Below are 22,825 nucleotides of genomic sequence, written 5' to 3'. Positions count from 1 at the left end.
CCTTTGGAAAATAGAGTCTCTCTTTCTCCTGGAGCAAACTGGTCATGCGAATCAGCTCTTAAATCGGATTCATTTTTTTCTCTCTCTTGATTTGAAGTCTGTTGCCACTATGGGTTATGTGGAGCAATATCCATTTGGGATTTGTCCAGCTGTCTTCGAACTTGCTCCGGGTCAGTCTATCCTAATTGAGGTCAGTTCCTGGCAATATTGCTCATGCTTCCAGTCTACTTGCAAACTTAATACTGCCTTTTTCATTTTATCTTCATTTCTGTTATTCTAAAGCAGGATGTAGCTGATGCCCCCTTTATTTGACTAGAGAATTTATCTTACGTAATATATCAACATAAATTTTGGGCTCAATTATGGTTGTAAGTTGAGAACTACCTGTAGTAAGGACAGTTGCAGCAAAATATATTTATTAAAAAAAACATTTATAGAATAAGAATTAGAAAGGTGTGGGAACTGCAGATCAGTAACTAAAATTCTCAGAGAATTGCCAAACTACATCCTGGAGAAAATTCATGATGACATTTGCCACTTTTAGTTTCTTAACCTCTTTAAAAACTTTTTTTTTTACAATTGCTGGTGTTTTGATGATGCAGAAATGTTCATTTTCAGGTAGTGTTCATGCCCCTTTCTGCTGAAATCCTATCAGTGAGGTACATCACCGTTTGTGACAACTGCCATATCAACGAGATTATCGTGACAGGTTTGCCACTAACATCTATTTTCCCCCCCATTACATCTAAAACGCCTGAGGTTTGGGTTAGAGGTTGGGCTTCACTAATAGTAATAGCAATAGCGTTTAGATGTATATATCACTTCACAATGCTTTACGGCCCTCTATAAGCGATTGGGAGAGTCAGCCTATTGCCCCAAACAATCTGGGTCCTCATTTTACCCACCTTAGAAAGATGGAAGGCTGAGTCAACCTTGAGCCGGTTAGGATCTAACTGTTGGCAGTTGGCAGAGTTAGCCTGAAATACTGCTTTCTAACCACTGTGTCACCACAGTTCAAATAAGATCCTTTAACTGCCAGCATCATGTATGCAGTTGGAGACCTCCAGGTGCAAATTAACAAAATTATAAGCCAAACTGAGTAGATTCTTAGAGATTTCATTCTTTAACCATAGCATTAGAGAGCCAGGATAATGTTACAATAATATTACAATACAATAGCAGAGTTGGAAAGGAGCTTGGAGGTCTTCTAGTCCAACTCCCAGCCTAGGCAGGAAACCCTATACCATTTCAGACAAATGGCTATCCAACATCATCTTAAAGACTTCCAGTGTTGGGGGCATTCACAACCTCTGAAGGCACTAAAATCAGAATTTCCTTTGCTAAGCAAGGCAATTATTAAGAGACTTGTGCTTGATTTTATAATCTTTTTTGCCATATAGCAAATCCATTGCAGTTGTTAAGTGAATTAGGGTCAATTATTAGGTGATGGGGAGTTCAAGTCTTGCCTTAGGCATGAAAGTCAGCTGGGTGACTTTAGTCCCACTCTCTCAGCCCAATCCACCTCACAAGGTTGTTGTTGGGGGAAAATAGGAGGAGGAAGGAGAATTAGGTATGTTTGCCACCATTAGCTATTTATCTTCCTCTTCTTTCTTTTTATATATATAAAAATGGCTGTGGGTGTATTATGTTCCACCATAACTCTGGAACGCCTTCAGCAATTTCAACCAAACTTGGTACACAGATGACTTACTCTCTGGAAACAAATACTGTGGTGGTAAGACACCCCTAACGCCCCTCAGGGTGTATGTTCTCTTAAGATACAGCTTGTTGTGCCTTAAAATGGCTTCTACCATACTGCCTTAAAACGGCTTCTACTGTACAGTGCTGTGGAGTTGCCATGGTAACGGCTTTACAGTGTTCCACAAGAGGGCTCCCTCTGCTAAGGGGGAAAATCCAACTTTAGAAATTGCGGCGATCAGCTAGTAAAAAGAAAAAGACATGATAAAAATCGGATGGATGGATGGGCCAATACAGGGTATCTTGATAGAGGTGAATGTTAAGGAAAGCTTCCTAATGGTAAATGCAGCCTGAAACTGAGACCAGTGACTTGGTGATGGGGATGAGATTCCCCTGATGAAATGTTTTTAAGCAGAAATGAGCCCCTCCCTCTGCGGGAATAATTGAATCAGAAGTCCTGCAGTGAGGAACTCCCCCAATGATACGTTGGACACGATGGCTTCTTGTGGCCCCTTTCAACTCCGAAGATATTATGACAAATTATGATAAATTGCATGGGGAACTGATCATCTAATCCCTATATCTTTGTTGCAAGCTTTTTTTAAAAAAAAGACTCTTGTATTCCGTTCATTCCCAGGACTCGGAGAGCTGATAGCCTTGGAATTTTTGTCTGTTTCCGGTGGAGAGAGCACTCCCCTGCCTGGCGAGCTTATAGACATTACCTCTCAGCACCTTGTGCGCTTTAAGCCACTGAACCCACATTCTATGTCAGAGAAAACGCTGATTCTGAGAAATATAACGTATGTATGATGCTCATATTGTAGTGCAGGAATGGGGAGATTTAGGCATGTCTGCAGGATGTGGTGGGGAACAGACACAGTTGCACTTTTCCCCCTAATTGAAATTAATGAGATTTAATTCATGACTCTTCTTCTTCTTCTTCATTTAATGACCCCATAATCCTTTGTGGGGTGGAATCAGGGTAATTGATTGGAGTTTACTGGCCGGATGCCCTTCCTGTTGCCAATGTGGAGTTATGTTCAGCATATATATTCTCATCGTGCCCAGAGAGAAACATATCTGCCTCTACCTAGGATCGAACTCAGAGCCTCCTGATTGTGAGGCAAGAGCTCCACCTCTGGGCCACCACACTACTCAGATTTAAATCATGACTATCTTCCAATAAATCACACCGATCCACACTGAGAACCAGTTTGGTGTGGTGGATAAAACATTAGGCTAGAGACCATGAATTCTAGTTCTACCTTAGGCATGAAAACCCACTGGGTGACTTTGGGCCAGTCACTAGGAGACAGTGAGTTTGAGTTTGCACTTCAGGTATGAAAATTGGCTGGGTGACTTTGGATCAATCACCAGGAGACTCTGAGTTCTAATCCCAGTTTAGATATGAGAGCCGACTGGGTGACTTTTGGACAGTCATTCTCTTATCAATTAATTCAACTTGTAGATATATTGTTGTGTAGAAATAAGAGGAGGAAAGAGCATAAGGTGTATTTGCTACCTCGAGTTCTTTGTAACAATAAAAAAGATAGGATTAAAATAATCTAAATAAAATGCTCTACATGGGGCTGCCCTTGAAGAGCATCCGGCGACTTCAGCTAGTCCAGAATGCGGCCGCGCGAGTGATTGTGGGTGCACCTCGGTTCGCCCACATAACACCTATCCTCCGCGAGCTGCGCTGGCTACCTGTTGATCTCCGGGTGCACTTCAAGGTGCTACTTACCACCCATAAAGCCCTTCATGGTAGTGGATCTGGGTACTTGAGAGACCGCCTCCTGCCAATTACCTCCTCGCGACCTATTAGATCACACAGATTAGGCCTCCTCCGAGTTCCATCCGCCAGTCAGTGTCGACTGGCAACTACGCGGAGGAGAGCCTTTTCAGTAGTAGCTCCGACCCTTTGGAATGATCTCCCCGTGGAGATCCGTACCCTCACCACCCTCCAGTCCTTCCGCACAGCCCTCAAGATCTGGCTATCCCGTCAGGCCTGGGGTTAAAGACTATAATCCGTCCCCACCCGAATGATGAATGTTGCTTCTATTTTTAAGTATGTATTGTTTTTATACGTCTCTGTGTGTATTCCCTTCTCCATAAGTTGTAAGCCGCCCTGAGTCCCCTCAGGGAAAAGGGCGGCCTATAAATAAACTTATCAAATCAAATCAAATCAAAATGTTCTGAGTCACTGTGAAGATCTTAGTTCATAACTCCCTGTCAAAAGTGGAGCTTGAAATATTTGCCCATCTTGTCCCAAAGGTGCTTTTCCAAAAGGTGTTTGTTTTTGTTTGAAGACATTTCTCATCCGAGAAGCTTCTTCAGCTCTGACTCTAGGCCAGGGGTGTCAAATTCCATTTCATTGAGGGCCGCATCAGGGTTGTATTTGACCTTGGGGGACCGGGATGGGCGTGCCCAGCTCAAGGTCACTCGTGTTGCGGGTGCTTGTGGTGGCATGCAAAAACGGGCTCCCAAGCTCCGTTTCAGCTGCAGTGGCCTCCTGCAACCCTCCGCCAGCAAAAACGGAGCTGGGAAGGGATGCACAAAGACCGCCCCCCCCCAGCTCCATTTTCCCTGGCAGAGGCACCGCAGACCGGTGCTCTGGTGGTCCCGCGAGCCACATCTAAGCACCCCGTGTGCCGGATCCGGCCCTTGGGCCTTGTGTTTGATACCTCTGCTCTACGAGGTTTATAACAGTAAAACAGTAAAAACAGAAATGAAAAGAAGTGTAAACATAACGGTAGCAAAATTGTGAAATAATAAACAGCGAAATAAACAAGGAAAAACAAGATTGAAAGATGGGCAGGTGGAAGCAGGGGATGCCAAGAAGGGAGGTGGCTTTTGCTATCCATCTGATGGCCACCTCCAGTGTGGGGCTCCCCCATTGGGTCCCCAGACCAACTGGTAGAGCCAGGTCTTGAGGAAGGATAGAAGGATGTGGGGCAGATCTCACCTTGAAGGGTAAAATAGCAACAGGATTTGCTTTCCAGTTACTCAAACTCTTTTTCTTGAAGGCTTAAATAGGTGAAAAGATTTAATTATCTGGATTTAGACATCCCTATATGACAAATGCATGGATGGAGTTCGTTCACTCCAATGTACGACTGGATCTGGTTTTCACTCCATTTAATCTCTTGAGAATTAATTGATTGGATATATTGGTTTCTTTATTATATTGTCATAAGAGAGCCACTTATCCACTGACCTAGATCATAGTGTTGGGTGAACAGGGCCAATGTGGAGCCCCTTGAATATCCCAGGCCAAATTTCTCCATTGCAGTTGATCAGTTTTGCTTTTCAAAAAGAAGAGGAGAAAGGGCCATATAACCAAAGAACACAGAAAGCACAAAGAAACCCAGATTGTGGCATATCAGGGTGAGGTTAAGTACAGACTCTGTGGCTTGATTTCCATAGAAAACAGAAAGCTTCCTGTCTGTTCTCTGCTAGACCAAGTATGGCCCAGCCGATTAAGTTTGATGATGTCCAGATTTCCATGGGACAAGCAGATAGAGGAACAAAAGAGTCCATGGGAACTATCCCATAATGATTTAACTGATGGCTCTATCTGGACATACAGTGACTGCTTTTAAGACTCTAGTCTCGTACGTTGACTGATTAGGGCATGTTGAAAAGGCATTTGCTGGCAGTAGTCACTGATTTCGTGATTTATTTTAATGATGAATTGCATTGCAACCCACTGCAGTTCTAGGTGATTGCCAGGAGTAAAGTCAATGGAAAACAAAAATAAAATATGCACACAGTTACATAACTGGACAATGCCATGAAGAAAAATTAGAAGCCAATGTTTTTGTATTTGTGGGAGAGTCGCTTCTTTTGATTAAATTGCCCTGAAGAATATACAAGCCACGTGCATGAGGGAGAGTACAGGGAGTCCTTGACCTACAACCACAATTGGGCCCCAAATTTCTGTTGCTAAGTGAGACAGTTGTTAAGTGAAGTTTTCCCCATTTAATTACCTTTCTTGTCAAAATTGTTAAGTGAATCACTGCAGTTGTTAACTTAGTAACGTGGTTGTTAAACGAGTCTGGCTTTCCCACTGATTTTGCTTGGCAGATGCTCACAAAAGGTGACCGCATGACTCTGGGACACTGCAACCGTCATAAATATGAGTCAGTTGCCAAGTACCTGAATTTTGATCTACAATGGTCATGAGTGTAGGAAATGGTCATAAGCCACTTTTTTTCAGTGCTGTTGTTACTTCAAATGGTCACTCGCTGAACTGTTGTGAGTGAAGGACTCCTTGTAAATGCAACTAACTTAGCACTCTTGTCATCAGAATTTCTCCTCTTCCAGTCTGCCTGAGTCCCTTGCCCAGGCAGGATTTTCTGGAAGAAAAATAGAACAGATAGAATAAATAGATATAATTCTTTATTTGTGCCCAAGTGTGATTGGACACCCAAGAAATTTGTCTTTGGTGGATATGCTTTCGGTGTAAATAAAAAGACAAGATACATTCATCAAGAATCATAAGATACAACACTTAGTGATAGTCATAGGTTACTAATAAGCGATCAAATCAAACCAGGAAACAAATAAGACAATCTAAATCGTAAAGATATAAGCTACATGGTTATAGTCATAAGTGGGAAGAGATAGGTACTAGGAAGGATGAGAAGAATAATAGTAATACAGTCTTAGTAAATAATTTGACAGTGTTGTGGGCAGGGCCAAATAAGATGCCAGGTGGTATTTAAGTTGTAGGACAATCTGATTAGTTAATAACTATCCTCTAAAGCAGTGTGTCTCAGCCGGTGTAAGATATGTAGACTTCACATTCCAAAATTCTGCAACCAGCAGACCAAAGCATTTCCTGGCCTTACTGCTTGCAGTCTGGAACCTGAGGCCTTCTATAACCAGAACATGAGCATGTTGTTGTTTTCACTGTTCCTCTCTTTCCAACATGGGTGAATCATAGCTTGGTGATGGAGCTAGCAGATTTTTGAGCCATAGCTCAGTAGCATAGCTTGTGGAAGGCTGCTGAATCCACACTTGGCAAAGCCAGCCAAAAGGGATAGGTAACAGGTGAGAACCAAGCCTTGTGTCTCACCTGCTTTGCTGTGAGACATTTGCATCAAGTTACCTGTAGGCGATCAACTTGGAGACCTGGAATGCAACTTGCTGGATTCCTTTGGAAGAACAGTATCCTGGTCCCCCAGCCCCATAGTTGCAAGGTAGTTAAATGGCTTTTAACTTTGTCCAAAGTAGCTTACTTATAGATAGAAGTTCCTTGCCTGGGGATTTTGTACATCTCTTTCATTCAGAGAGGTTTATAGTTTTAAATGAAGCAGATGCAGATCCTCTTTCCTATTTAACAACTGTTGGTGCTGAATCCAAGATGGTTGGGAAATTCAGTCTCACTGGGACTAGTTGTCCCTCCCCCCCCCCCGCCCCGCTCATTTATCCTGTTTGGATGCATCAGCGACTGCCAAGTCTACAAAGAAAACAGCCAAGCTCAGAGAACTCCAAGAATCTCTCATTTCATCGCTGAGCTACAAATATTCTCCTTTATCGATATTTAACTTAAAAGAGTTTTCTTCCATGTCTTACCTTGCAGGAAAAAAGGACGGTTGCCAAAGCATTTCTTTCTTACTGTCTTTTATACAGCCACGTAGAACTCCCTTTCTTCTGGCAGATAGTGAAGCCCAACCTGCAGTCACCAACACTGGAAGGGAAAATGGACATTGCAGATATAAAGTACAACCTGGATATGGGGACAGCTTTCTCCGTCGTTCCGAATTCTGGGACTCTGCAGCCCCATTCCGATCATCCATTCACCCTCTGTTTCTCCCCACAGCAGGTATGGTTCCCTACCAGGCTTTTTAAAAAGACCCGGCCTGCATTGTCTTTTTTCCGATAAAATAAATACTTCACGAAAATATGTAATTCAAAATTTACATAATAGCTCAGTGATGGCAAAACTTTTCGGAACCGAGTGCCAAAAAAGGGAGCACTTCACACATGCGCACTCGTCTGAGCTGCGACCAGGAAAAGGAGCTGGGCATGTGGGTGCTGGAAAACAAACTTCCGGTTTCCGGCATGCACATGAGCACCAGCCAGCAAGTCTTATGCTTACTGCTGCGCATACACACGCGCATGCACCAATCAGCTGGCCAGCATGTATGCGCAGGCCAGAAAGCAGAAGACCAGCTTGTACAAAGGTCAGCCGATCATTGTGTGCCTGTTCAAGCCAGAAACACAGGGGAGAAACAGGCACCGCTGCGTGTGCCAGGCAACATGGCTTCGCATGCCACTTTGGGCACGTGTGCCATATGTTTGTCATCACGGTACTAACTGATAACCCGGCGTTGCCTGTGTATTTATTTATCCTAATCCTGTATTAGACAGGAAAAGCCCTGATTTCAGCGACGATTAAATTAGTTGCAAACGTTTTCCCTGTGCCCTCAGAAGCGTCAAGGAAAGCGATACCACCTTGTTGTTTTTTTATATTTTTTTTGGTATTTATTGTACATTTATAGGCCACCCTTTTCCCTGAGGGGACTCAGGGCGGCTTACAATAAAAGGGGAGAGGGAGTGTAGGACAAATACAAAAAGAAATGTGAACAAGAATAAATTAAACAATAAAACACAACATTCACTCGACATTCGGGAGGGGCGAAAGTAAACTTATCCCCAGGCCTGACGGGCTAGCCAGGTCTTGAGGGCTGTGCGGAAGGCCTGGACGGTGGTGAGGGTACGAATCTCCACGGGGAGATTGTTCCATAGCGTCGGAGCCGCAACAGAGAAGGCTCTCCTCCGAGTAGTCGCCAGTCGGCACTGACTGGCGGATGGAATACGGAGGAGGCCAACTCTATGCGATCTGATGGGACGCAGGGAGGTAATTGGCAGAAGGCGGTCTCTCAAATAGCCAGATCCACTACCATGGAGCGCTTTATAGGTGGTGAGTAAGACCTTGAAGTGCACCCGGAGATCGACAGGTAGCCAGTGCAGCTCACGGAGGATCGGTGTTATGTGGGCGAACCGTGGTGCGCCCACGATCACTCGCGCGGCCGCTTTCTGGACTAGCTGAAGTCTCCGGGTGCTCTTCAAGGGCAGCCCCATGTAGAGCACATTGCAGCATTCCAGCCTGGAAATCACAAGGGCTCGAGTGACTGTTGTGAGAGCCTCCCGATTCAGGTAGGGCCGCAACTGGCGCACCAGGCGAACCTGGGCAAATGCCCCCCTGGTCACAGCTGAAAGATGGTGGTCAAAACTCAGCTGTGGGTCCAGGAGGACTCCCAAGTTGCGGGCCCTTTCTGAGGGGTATAAATTTTGTCCCCCCAGCCTGAGTGATGGTACGTTGGTCAAATTTTTGGGAGGAAAACACAACAGCCACTCGGTCTTGTCTGGGTTGAGTATCAGCTTGTTTGCTCTCATCCAGTCTTTAACGGCCTCAAGACCCCGGTTCATCACGTCCACCGCTTCATTGAGTTGGCACGGGGCGGACAGATACAACTGTGTATCGTCCGCATATTGATGGTATTTTATCCCGTGCCTCCGAATGATCTCACCCAGCGGTTTCATGTATATGTTAAACAGTAGGGGGGATAAGACCGACCCCTGCGGCACCCCATAAGTTAGGGGCCTCAGGGACGATCTCTGCCCCCCCACCAACACTGACTGCGACCTGTCCGAGAGGTAGGAGGAGAACCACTGCAAAACAGTGCCGCCCACCCCTATCTCCCGCAGTCGTCGCAGAAGGATACCATGGTCGATGGTATCGAAAGCCGCTGAGAGGTCAAGGAGAACTAGGATGGAAGCACGGCCTCCATCCCTAGCTCTCCAGAGATCATCGGTCAATGCGACCAAAGCGGTTTTGCTAGCTGATCCATGATCATTTGATACGCTTTTTTATGATCTTGATTTAGAAGTGGCTTCTTGTCCGCGATATGTGCACTAAGCTGTTCAACATCGTAGTTCTTTTCTCGTATGTTATCTGTGTGAAGTACATTGTGTCGTTGTCGTATTGGTGCAGGCAGGCCGAGTTGCAGTAATGTTTTATTGATTGTGGCCATACATTTGTCTGTAAAATAATCAAAGCCTTGTTGAAAATGTCAGGACCATATGTAATTTCTAATATTGGGTTTTCTCCCTTACCAGAGGGATTCCTCTTGTGGAGTACTGTGAAGCCATTACCATGGCAACTCCACTGCGCTGTACAGTAGAAGCCATTTTAAGGCAGTACAGTAGAAGCCATTTGGAGGCACAACAGGCTGTATCTTTACAGAACCCACATCCTGAGGGGTGTTAGAGGTGTCTTAGCCCCACAGTGTTTTTCTCCAGAGGGTAAATCATCTGTGTACCAGGTTTGACTGAAATTGCTCGAGGCATTCCAGACTTATGCTGGAACATACATACACAAAGCCATTTTTATACATGTAGATAGATAGAAGATAGAGATGAACCCACCCGTCATTCTGTTCCAAATAGTTTCCATGTCCTCTTTCCTTATGCTTGCTTTTTATTCATTCTGTTGGAAAGTTTAATTTGTTAATGTGTTGATAACTTTTGCAGGAGGCACTCTCGCAAGAGTCAGGTCCTTCCGATAACGCATCCAGTTAAACCTGGCACGGCTATTCATTTTCAAAGCTTCACACTCTCCAGATTCTGCCCTGTATTGACTTATTTTGAAGAAGTGGGTGGGGGAAGGGAAGTAGCTGCGGAATGTAGAGTTCCAGTCTCCTTTGTAGTCAGAATGGACCACAGGGGCGGACAAAGGGAGCAGATTAAACAAGGATAGAGCAGAAACGATTGGAGCCACAAGGTTTTTGGGGCAGAGCATGTCCGCCAATATTGTGAGGCAGAACAATTAAAAGAGATGCACTTCCATTTCCACAGCTGCTGGGACAGCCTTAGTTGTGGGAAGTCAATAGACACGTGGACAAGTGCTCAGAATTGAGGGGTGCTGTGTGGATTTACCCCCAGTCTTAAATCCCAACTTCAGAGATAATAAACTGCTTCAATCGTGATAAACATTTACTGCTCTGCTCCGTGATGAGTAACCTTAAAAGTAAGCAATATGCATATTTTTGAAAGTTCTTTGTACATAAACTGACCACTATTTTTTTCCTCTGTTACAGCTAAAGGAATATCACAGTGTGCTTCAAATAGTGCTGGAGGATATCCCAGCCTCACTTTGGTAAGTTTCCATGACGCCCTTCTGATCTGGATAGCTTCCTATTTTGTTACTCTTGGCCAATTAGACTACAGGTAGCCCTCAATTTATGGCTGCAGTTGAGCCTGGAATTATGGTTGCCACTCACGCTGGCTGTCCCAAAGGTGCTTTTTTCAAGAGGCAACTGGACTTTCCGGTTTTTCTTTGAAGACATTTCGCTTCTCATCCAAGAAGCTTATTCAGCTCTGGATGGTGGGGAACAGAAGGATTTGAAGAGGAATATAAGTCCTTCCATTCCTCCCATCAAGTCAGATGGTGGTTTCTGGCACACGCATGCATGCCGGCCAGCTGGTCTTCGTGGGCACCGTTTTCCGGGCTGTTTTCGGGCCTTTTTTCAGCTGTTTTCCAGACAGTTCCCAGGCTGTTTTTTGGCATGAAAACAGCAGGAAAATGTCCAGAAAAAACAGCATGAAAATGGCCCAGAAAATGGCCCAAAAAAAGGACTGTAAACAACTTGAAAAATGGCCAAAAATGCCCCCAAAACAGGCACTCATGCACCGGCCAGCTGGCCTTTGGATTTCCAGCACTGTAGTGCACACGCATGCACGCACATGCACATGCGTTCCAGTTTGGGCACTTGGTGCCGAAAAGGTTCACCAACACTGAGCTAGCCCCTAGTTGGGATTCCTGAAAGGAAGAAGAAGAATATGTCTTACAGTTTAGTCCTGTCCTGTCTGCTTGAGAGAGAGTTCTAAAATGGTTAGTGAGGTTTGCTCCTAATCGGGAAGGCAACACTTAAGAAACAGAATAATTTTTCTTGGGCAGCAGAAGAGAGGATGGGGTTGACCTGGTGTAGTGCTTAAAATGTGGCCTAGAAACTAGGAGACAGTGACTTCTAGTCTTAGGCATGAAAACTTTGGGCCGACCCCTGGGAGATGGTGAGTTCTAGTCCCATCCTAGGCCCAAAAGCCGGCTGGATGACTTTGGGCCAAGAACTGCGAGATGGTGAGTTCTAGTCCCGCCTTAGAAACCAGCCGGGTGGCTGAGCCAGTCCCTCTCTCTCTCTCACTCCAACCCACCTCACAGGGTGGTTGTTGTGAAGAAAACAGGAGGAAGAATGCGTGTTTCATATGTTTGCCGCCTTGAGTCATTTGTAAAGTAATAAAAGTGGGGTAAAAAAAAAATCAAAGGAACAAATGTGTTTGTCCTCAGCTTTTGAACTGGTTGCATAAAAAGTGATTTTTACTTTCGAAAAATTAAAAACCACTTTTTGATGCAACTATGATCTTGGATGGCTGAGGATCTTCCTAGACCTTTGAATTGGTTCTCTATGGTTACAATGGAAAAAGTGAGCAGCACAATTCCCTGTGGTAAATCGTTATGTGGAATGACCCCCTTTTATATATCTGCTGTAATACATTAACATATGTCGCTTTGTTCATTTTTGTTCGGGTACATAAACATAGCTTTGTGTTTCTATGAAAGTTTTCTTACTTTCCTCCCCCTTTCCATTTTGGTACATTATAGCGATACATCCCTTCCCCCCCTGAAAAAGATAATATTTGGGGTGTGTATCATTTGAAAGCTTGCTAGTATATTGGTGAAGCAACTGTGCAAGCACAGTTTCTCTTAAAGGAAAAAATCGCACTGGTGATGTTCCTTTCGGGATACTTTTCCAAGAGCCATTTTAAGCCTATTTTCTATGCAGTATTCAGAATTCAGAGTTCTACGAAAATGGAGAACGGAGAAAGGAAGATGTGATTGTCTTAGAAATCGACACCAAGGGCTCCACGGAACCATTCCAGGTCTTGTTGGAACCTTCTGCTATAATCATTCCAGGAGAAAACTACATTGGTGTGAATATTAGGAGAACGTTTAAGGTAATTTTTTCTTCTGCATCCACGTGGAGTTTAGGGATTGACTGTGCAACTTCATCTGTAAAGGAATGCTACCTCCGTATAATAAGGACAGCCAGTCCTCAACTTACGATCACAATGGAGCCCCAAATTTCTGTTGCTAAGTGGGACACTTGTTGAATGGATTTTGCCCCATTGTGATATCTTTCTGCCATGTTTGTTTGTTAATTTAGTGATGTTAGATCGGGTAAAGAAAGGCACACAAAGGCTCCAGTAACAACAACTCTTTATTACAAGTCAGGTAAACATCCGGCTTAAGACAGGTCAGGCAGCATCCCATTTTAAAGGGATCTGTCACACCCTTTGACCAATGGGATTAAACCTCTGTTCCCACCGGAACAGAGGACCGTGGTGGAAACCTTTGTTGGGGGGGGGGGATATCTAACAAGTGATAAGGTTGTTAAGTGAATCTGGCTTCCCCATTGACTTTGCTTGGAAGAAGGTCTCAAAAAGTGATCACATTACCCTGGGACACCCAACTGTCATAAGTATGAGTCATTTGCCAAGCGTATGAATTTTTATCACATGCCACAAAAGCCACAATGGTTTTGTGTGAAAAACGGTACTGTCGCTTTTCTCAATGCTGTTTAAACTTTGAATGGTCACTAAATGAACTGTTGTAAGTCGAGGATTACCTGTATATTATTCTGGAAAGAATATTTCAAAATGATTTATGCTTGACAGATAATTTGATGATTGCCCAGGTATGCTTTTATTCTCCCCTTCTATACAGCTAGTCCTTGACTTACTACCACAACTGAGCCCAAGATTTCTGTTGTTAAGTGAGACATTTGTAAAGTGAGTTTTGCCCCCATTTCATGATCTTTCTTGTCCCAGTTGTTAAGTGAATCACTGCACTTGATAAGTTAGTAACTCGGCTGTTAAGTGAATCAGGTTTCCCCATTGACTTCGCTTGTCAGAACGTCAGAAAAGGGGATCGATCCTGTGACACAGCGGCTGTCATAAATATGAACCAGTTGCCAAGCATCTGAATTTTGATCACAAAATCATGGGGATGCTACAAAGGTCGTAACTGTGAAAAATGGTCATGAGTCATTTTTTTCCAGTACTGTTGTAACTTTGAACGGTCACTAAATGAACTGTGGTAACTCGAAGACTGTCTGTGCTTCTCATTTACATTGCAATCCTGCATCAATCTAAACCTTAAATCCATGTTATCAGATTAAGTCCTGGCGATCTAACCTTAGTTAGACACAAAGATATCTTGGCTGCAAGGTTGAGGTAGGCCATGCCCAGGCTGAGCAGGAGGACTTTCATGCCCCTGTCGGAGCCTGAATCTGCAGAGGAAGATCAGCTGGAACTAGAGTCAACGGAGATTGAGGGGGTGGCTTCGTTGGCTTCGGAGGAAAACGCGGAAGAGCGTGCCAAGTCAGGCTAGGGCAGTGATGGCAACCCTTTTTCTTACGGTGTGCCAAAATTGTGCACGTGCATATGCTATCATGCGGGCACATGTGCCCACTCAATCTCCCCACCCACCTATACATGCGCACGTGACTCCTCCCCAGGCTATAGAGGCTTTCTTGAAGCTTGGAGAGGGTGAAAACGCCCCCCCTGGCCCTCCGGAAGGGTGAAAAATCAGGTGGCCGCCGCATACATGCACACTGGAGCTCACAGCTGGTGTGCCACCAAATATGGCTCCATGTGCCACCCGTGGCACAGGTGCCATAGGTTCGCCATCACGGGGCTAGGGCCTTTCAGGATTGGGACAGCTTGTAAGTAGGGAGAAAGGGGGCAAGATGACCAAGAGAGGCTAAGCAGTGAGCACAGGAGACAGAGCTCACGCAATGAGCAAGGACCACCTGCTCCTAATCCGCCAGCACGGAGAGTGGAGAGAAGGCGAGAACAGCGTAGACTGAGCCGGCTTCCTGTGGAAGAGAGCACCCCACCTCTCTTCACAAGGCACACTTGGGGATTGAGAATTAAGGAAACACTGTGGGGAGGGTCATTTGTCGGGAACAAACACTGAATTCATGGAGTGTTGAGTGCCGACTTTGAACTCTCCTTGCATTCTTTCTGGATTTCTGGATTACTTGCCTTTCTCCTTCGCTTTCTGGACTCCTCTATTTCCCCTGCTGGATTTCTTGCTTTGCAGCCATGTTGTGCTGGACTACTTGCAGCCAGAGGCTGCTGGAGGTGTGTGTGTGTGTGTGTGTGTGTGTGTGTGTGTGTGAGAGAGAGAGAGAGAGAGAGAGAGGGAGGGAGGGAGGGAGGGAGGGAGGGAGGGAGGGAGAGAGAGAGAGAGAGAGAGAGAGAGAGAGAGAGAGAGAGAGATAGATAGAGATAGATAGATAGATAGATAGATATCACTTTGCTCTGGGACTTGCCAGAAATGTGGGAGCATTTGAGCCAATTTGGAGCAATAAAGGGGTGGCTTGAACTGCCAGCTGCCTTTGTTAATTCTGTGCCGTGCACCTGGTCAAGGGCAGAGCCAAATGTATCATCAGCCTGGACCCCCTCCCACTCCGAAAAAGATCTAAGTCCTTCCTCTCCTTTGAAGTCCATTGACTCTTATCTGATGCCAATTTGCCCTTGCCGTTAGTAAATCAGATTCTTCTTTTCTTGTGCCTGACAATTGGTTATATCACATCCAAGAAACGGCTTATTACTGTCCTCTATAAGTTATTTATTATTGATGTTTACGTCTTCCTCATTCGCATCCTTCTGATCCCTCCTTGAATTAATAGCGTTTCTCTTTCTGGTCACTGTCATCTCTATAAGTGTACTTTGGGATAATTCAGGTAGTCCTCGACTTACAACAGTTTGTTTAGTGACGGTTCAAAGTTACAACAGCGCTGAAAGAAGTGACCGTTTTTCATACTTATGAAAGTTGCATGATCAAAATATCAGATGCTTAGCAACTGACTCATATTTATGACAGTCGCAGTATTCCGGGGTCATGTGATCAACCTTCTAACAAGCAAAGTCAATGGAGAAGCCAAATTCACTTAACTACCGTGTTATTAACTTAACAACAGTGGTGGGTTCACTTAACAATTGTGGCAAGAAAGGTTGTAAAATGAGGCAAAACTCACTTAACAAATGTCTCACTTAGCAACATAAATTTTGAGCTCAATTGTGGTCGTAAGTTGAGGACTACCTACGGTATACTCCATAATCTAATATAGTGGAGCGTAGACCACAACAGCTTGTGCTAAATGTTTGCTGTTGTTGTTGCAGCAAATTGGACATGGCTGCCTTGTGGGAAACTATGTTTTACATACAGGTAGTTCCTGACTTAAAACAACTTATTCTTGCCTCTTGAACTTACAACCAACGCAACATCCTCATGGTTACATGATCAAAATTGGGCGCTTCACAACTGCAATATATTTACGAAGGTTGCAGCATCCCGGGGTTGTGTGATCACCATTTGCAACCTTCCCAGCTGGCTTCCAAAAAGCAGGGGGAAGCTGGATTTGCTTAATGACTGCATGATTTACTTAACAACTGCAGTGATTCATTTAACAAACATGACAAACAAGGTGATAAAATTGGGCACAATTCACTTAGCAACTGCCTTGCTTAGCCATGGAAGCTCTGGTCCTAATGGTGACCGTAATTCAAATGCGATCTGCGTTTTAATTAAATGAAAATGAAGACTTTTATCCTGTATGAGGGGATTAACTGCTCCTTCATTTTTTGAATTGTAGATGCTTAATAACAGCAACTCTGCCATCACATTTAGATGGGGGAAAATCTTTGACTGCGACATAGTGGAAGTTGAACCTTCTATCGGAAAATTAGGTAAAATATCTTTTTATTGTTAGCTGTAATAAAGGGAACATTAAAATAAGGAAATTTGGTAAGACCACAATTGGAATACTAAATCCAGTTTTGGTCCCCCTGATATAAAAAAGATGTAGGAACTCTAGAAAAAGTTCAGAGAAGAGCCACAAAGATCATTAGGGACCTGGAGATTAAACCATCTGATGATTAAGGGAACTGGGAATGTCTAATGATAGCAATCTTCCAATATTTGAGGGGCTGTTACAGAGAAGAGAGGGTCAACCTATTCTCAAAAGAACCTGTAGAAGAAGAAACAATGGATGGAAACTAATCAAGGAGAGAAGCAACCTAGAACTAAGGAGAAATTTCCTGACAGCAAGAACAATTTTTCGGAGTATAAGACTCACCAAAGTATAAGACGCACCAAGGTTTTGAAGAGGCAAATTAAAAAAAAAGTTTTTTGCTCTCTGCAAACCTCCCCAAAATGGCCCGTTTTTCACAAAAACGGGCCTGGTTTTTTTTCAACAAAGGGGCAGGAATAGCCCTTAGGAGGCTTGTAGAGTGTTCCTGGGGGTGTGGGTGGAGGGGGCAAAACAAGCAAAAAATGACCCTTAAAAAAAGGACATTAGGAAGCTTATAGGATGCTCCTAGGGTCTGGTGGGGGGGCAAAATTGAGCAAAAAACCACCTTTTTTTTGCTCATTTCTGCCCTCCCCAGCCCCCAGGAGCTCTCTGAAAGCCTCCTACAAGCTATGCACGGCCATTTTGGTGAAGGGGCAGGGTTTCAGGAGGCAAAAAAATGCTATATTCACTGTATAAGATGCACCAAGATTTTCACCCTCTTTTTTGAAGGAAAAATGTGCGTCTTATACTCCAAAAATATATGGTAATCAGTGGAACAGAATTTGCCTCCAGAAGTTGTCGGTGTTCCATCACTGCTGGTTTTCAAGAAGAGATTGGACAACCATTTGTCTCAAATGATATAGGGTTTCCTGCTGGTTTTAATTTGGGAAAAAATGTTGGCTTTTTAAAAAATCTGTATCATTCCCCCATTCCTCCCATCCCCCAGATAAGTGTAAGAGGCTTGTCTTTTCTAGATGCAGGCACAAGTCATGTGTTTGAGTTTGTGATCACAGGAGGGAAGCCAGGCCATTCCTGTCACAAGCTAGAGTGTGAAATCACTTTCTCACAGGATCCCGTCTTTTTGTACATCGAGGCCGACTTTAAGGTAGGAAGGTCTTCAAGAGATTTCACCTCTTTCAGGTGAATTTTTGCGACATCCTCTCTATGGTTACCTTGACTGGCAATTCTGAGAGATGTCTTCATGCTTTATCGGGCCAGGAGGAATGGATTATGCATGCATGTATGAGGATACCAGATTTAAATATATGAAATGTCTTATTATTTTGCTGATATCGAGCAGAGAATAGCTATTCCCACTGTAACGGGAAAAAATGAGGAACAGAACGGAGAGAGGCTGTCATTCCTGCATCCTTCAATCTTGTTAACATCTGGCTATTTCAGAAAGCTTCAGAGATTGAGTATTTCTGGTCCTGATGGATGTTTGGTTTCATGTTAGTGGGTAGTGTTTAGGAACAGATTATCCTGGAGAAAATCTATTCGCTGTATCTGTTTACAAGAGCGGATAAACATATAACTAAGGCAGAATACCAACAAATAGCCCAAACTTGTAAAGATGAACTCAGGAAAGCTAAGGCTCAGAATGAAATAAGACTTGCAACAAATATCAAAAACAATACAAAGGTTTCTTTCAACACATAAATATCAAGAAAAAAGTCAAGGAAACAGTCAGTCAACTAAAGAGAGAAGACGGCAAGGAAGTAATGGGCAATAGAGAGAAAGCAGAGCAGCTTAACTCATTCTTTGTGTCCGTCTTCACGCAAAAAGAAACCAGCCCAACCTACAAAAAACCTATTTTACACTTGTAAAAGACAGAGTAGAAATAGAAAAATTAAAATAAGCAAAGAAATGATAAGAGAACACCTGTCTGACTTTGACAAAAATAAATCACTGGGACCTCATGGGTTACATCCCAAAGTTCTGAAGGAGCTGGCAGATGTCATCTCAGAACCATCATACCCAGCAGTGGGTTTCACATTTTGTTATTATTAGTTCATTACATGCACACCAGCTCGCTTTGCGCCCCTTCCATGCTTGCACCCAGTCTCAAAAAAGTGCCTAAATAGGATGGTAGATTTCTGCTACCGGTTCAGATAAACCAGTTCAAACCTGCTGAATACCACCTCTGATTGTACCATATCTTTCAAAGATCCTGAGGAACCAGGGAACTACCTGAGTACTGGAAAAAGTCACAACTTAGCAATAGCAATAGCAATAGCAATAGCAGTTAGACTTATATACCGCTTCCTAGGGCTTTCAGCCCTCTCTAAGTGGTTTACAGCAGTGGTCCCCAACCTTTTTATCGCCGCGGACCAGTCAGACGAGCCTCCCTCGGCCTTCCGGACCGGCGGGTGGGAAGGCGGCCATCCTGGGCGCACGTTCCGCAGGGCGGGGGGGGCTTCCTTCACGCCAAGGCCGACAGCCCGTGAGGCCGCCCCGCCTCCTCTTCCTCGGCCGCCGGGGGAAGGGAGGGGGAACCGACCCCGCGATCCGCTCGCTCGGGCAGCCCTTTTTCCTCGCTGCAGTTCGGCGGGGGAAAAAGATGGCGCCATGTCCTACTTCGGGCGGGCGGGCGGCTGGCGCGGCGGAGGCCGGCTGCTTCCGAGGGGGTGGGCCTCCGCACCGCGCTCCATGAAGGGAAGAGGGGGAGAAGGCAGGCTGCGGCCGAAGGGCCCCCGAGAGCCCCGCCGGCCTGACGCAAAAAGCGCTTCGGCGGAGCGGCGGGGGGGAGGGGCGGGAGGCAGGTGACACTCCAGGAGGGGGGGCAGAGTTGCGCCGCGAGTCTTATGTAAAGCCCCCCCTCCCCGCCTCGGCGGAGGAAAACATCTCCCACCTGGGTGGGGCTGCGCGCGAAGCGCCTCTCGGAACGGCAAAGCTCCCCAAGTTCCCCCGAAACGGCCGTGCTGCGCCCCTCCCCCCCGCAACCTTAGTTTCTCCTTGGGAGGAAAATGCAGCGGCGGCGCCCCCTCCTGCCCCCCCCGTCATTCCACGGGGCAGGCGGGCCGGGCGAGTCCGCGGACAAAGTTTCGCCTCCCAGGCAGCCTCCGCCAGCAGCATCCCAAGTTCGGGCCGAGGCCGCCGCCGCCGCCCCCTCCCTCCCGGGGCGAGCAGAGCAAGAGGGCGGGGGGGGGAGATCGGGCCTCCCCTCGCCCCCCCAGCCCCGCACATCTGGGGCGGCGGGGGGGGGCAGAGAAAGGGCACGTTCATGAGGACTACAAAGTTGCAAATATGGCCCCCGGCCGCTGCAGCGATCATGGCCCCCGGCCGCTGCGCGGCCCGGTGCCAGGTACTCCACGGCCCGGCACTGGTCCGCGGACCGGGGGTTGGGGACCACTGGTTTACAGAGTCAGCATTATTGCCCCCAACAACAATCCGGGTCCTCCTTTTACCCACCTCAGAAGGATGGAAGGCTGAGTCAACCCTGAGCCGGTGAGATTTGAACAGCCGAACTGCAGTCAGCTGAAGTAGCCTGCAGTGCTGCATTTAACCACTGCGCCACCTCGGCTCTTGATAGAACATAATCTGTTTTAAGATATTTGCACTGGAATTTCATTTTTAAAGATTGTGTTTAATTTTATCTTTATCTTCTCTTTATGTACATAACTTAGAACCTTTTAGATCAAAGCAGAATTCAGAAGCCCTGTGCTCATTCACAATTATTGCAGAGAATATTGCATTTTCTTAAACCTGAACCTGGTCTGCTTCTCCGGCCAGCCTCCAAGTCCTATGGCATGCCAAGAAATGGCGGGCAGGGTAAAACTCTTCAAGATTTGTTCTCCAAAATTAAAGATAACAGTGACTCACATTAAAAAATGGGCAGAGCTTTGATCCTGGCCACCATCTTGATTTTTTCTTTTTTTTACCCTACCCTACAGACAGCTCTGAAAATGATTGTATCCTTCAGAGAAAGAAAGAAATGTCAAAAATAATAATAAAAGAAGTTTCTTTCAACATGTAATTGGCCTAATTTTTCCTAGGGGCCTGTTCTTTCCATTGATGTGACATCCATCGATATGGGACTGATTAAACTGGGAGAAAGCGTGACCTGTTCTTTGGAAATAGAAAACCTAAGCCAGCTGCCAGGAAAATGGAAAATTCAGGAAAGACCTACCTGCATAACAGAAAGAGGCATGGAGGTAATGTTGTTCCATGAGGCTTTTCATCTCATTTCCCTAAATCTGGCATCTGTTTCACTGACTAATCGGTTGTCAGATCACAGCCAAGAGATCGCACCTTAACTTTGCCTTCTTCATTTCGTTACCCTGTGGCTGAACATGGGTTTAAATTGGAAAGCTCCCTAATGCAGAACACTAGTCGAGCCATCCCCAACCTGGTACAGGTAGTCCTCAACCTACAACAGTTCATTTAGTGACCATTCGAAGTTATAACGACTGGGGAAAAGTGACATATGACTGTTTTTCACACTTATCACCTTTGCAATATCCCCATGATCACGTGATCCAAGTCAGATGATCGCTGTGTCTCTGGAGTCATGTGATAATCTTTTGTGACTTTCTGACAAGCAAAGTTAGATTCACTTAACAACCCTGTTACCAGCTTAACAAATTGCAGTGATTCACTTAACAACTGTGGCAAGAAAGGATATAAAATGGGACAAAACTCACTTAACAAATGTCTCACTTAGCAATTAGAAATTTTGGGCTCAGTTGTGGCATAAGTCGAGGACTGCCTGTACTCTAGATTGTTTGAATAATATGTCCCATCATTTCCCACCCAGCCTCGAGGGTTCTGGATTATATGAACACTCAATTTTCTTTCTTTCTGCAGGTTTCTGCATTCAAAATTCAACCTTCTAAAGGGGAATTGTGTCCTCTTGGCAAATGCCGCGTCTCGGTGTTGTTTACATCATATACATGTCATCATCTCCAAACTGCATTAGAGTTGGATGTAGAAAACGGAGTTGGAAGGTAAAGATGGGAAAAGGAAGAGAATCGTTGCAATTACTGGGAATCAAATTTTCCCGGCAAATACTGTTGATCAAAATCTTTGAGCCACTCTAGAGAAAGTAAAGTAGACGTTAGCTGCCACATTGAAAGGGCGTTAATAAAATAAGCATCCCACTTATTAAATACTAGTTGATAACCCGTCGTTTCCCAGGTATTTATTTATAAGGGGAAAATGTCCGGACCAAACATAATTTTTAATGTTGGATTTTCCCCCTTAGCCCTCTTGTGGAGTACTATGAAGCTGTTACCATGGCAACTCCACTGCGCTTTACAGTAGAAGTCATTTTACTGCAGTACAGTAAAAGCCATTTTAAGGCACAACAGGCTGAATCATAACAGAACACACCCCAAGGAGTGTTAGGGGTGTCCTACCCCCACAGTATTTGTGTCCAGTGCGTAATTTATCTGTGTACCAAGTTTGGTTGAAATTGCTAGAGGTGTTCCAGAATTATGCTGGAACACACACACACACACACACACACACACACACACACACACACACAAACACACACACACAGAGAGACACAGAGACACACACACACACACAGAGCCATCCATCCATCCATCCACCCACCCACCTATCTCTATCTCTATATCTATCTATCTATCTATCTATCTATCTATCTATCTATCTATCTATCTATCTATCTATCTATCTATCTACCTACCTACCTACCTACCTACCTACCTACCTACCTACCTACCTACCTATCTATCTATCTAGAGATAGATAGATAGATAGATAGATAGATAGTTTAGTTTAGTTTAGTTTAGTTTAGTTTAGTTTAGTTTAGTTTAGTTTAGTTTAGTTTAGTTTAGTTTAGTTTAGTTTAGTTTAGTTTTATTTGTATGCCGCCCTTCTCTAGGAGGGACTCAGAGCGGCGAACAACTCAAAGGGGAAAGGGAACATAAACAACAGTACACATAATTAAAATACACGAAAATCACACAGCCATACCAGTCGAGAGGGGAGGGGAACTCATCAACCCCAGGCCTGCCGGCACAGCCAGGTTTTGACGGCTTTCCGGAAGGCCTGGAGAGAGGTGAGGGTCCGGATCTCTGTGGGGAGTTCATTCCAAAGGGCTGGAGCAGCCACAGAGAAGGCCCTCCCCCGGGTAGTAGCCAGATGGCATTGGCTGGTGGACGGAACCCGGAGGAGGCTGACCCTGTGAGATCTGACGGGTCTTTGGGAGGTAATTGGCAGCAGGCGGT

General features: G+C 45.1%; 1 protein-coding gene across 2 annotated transcripts in view; it reads left to right on the top strand.

The window, feature by feature from the left end:
- Positions 1-22,825, top strand: part of DLEC1 (DLEC1 cilia and flagella associated protein) — a 78,233-nt gene that overhangs the window by 21,289 nt on the left and 34,119 nt on the right. For both annotated transcript variants that reach the window (XM_087712416.1, XM_087712417.1), the window contains exons 11-20: positions 98-190; positions 619-709; positions 2,336-2,498; positions 7,336-7,528; positions 10,809-10,867; positions 12,552-12,723; positions 16,431-16,524; positions 17,603-17,733; positions 20,624-20,782; positions 21,435-21,574. In XM_087712416.1, the coding sequence (XP_087568542.1) occupies positions 98-190; positions 619-709; positions 2,336-2,498; positions 7,336-7,528; positions 10,809-10,867; positions 12,552-12,723; positions 16,431-16,524; positions 17,603-17,733; positions 20,624-20,782; positions 21,435-21,574 (1,295 nt within the window). The remainder of the gene's footprint in view (positions 1-97; positions 191-618; positions 710-2,335; positions 2,499-7,335; positions 7,529-10,808; positions 10,868-12,551; positions 12,724-16,430; positions 16,525-17,602; positions 17,734-20,623; positions 20,783-21,434; positions 21,575-22,825) is intronic.

Source organism: Thamnophis sirtalis, unplaced genomic scaffold, assembly GCF_051295495.1.
Source record: "Thamnophis sirtalis isolate CommonGarterSnake01/CBP01778 unplaced genomic scaffold, rThaSir2_p1.2 scaffold_4, whole genome shotgun sequence".
Classification (NCBI taxonomy): Eukaryota; Metazoa; Chordata; class Lepidosauria; order Squamata; family Natricidae; genus Thamnophis; species Thamnophis sirtalis.
This window is presented reverse-complemented; position numbering and strand designations above follow the sequence as displayed.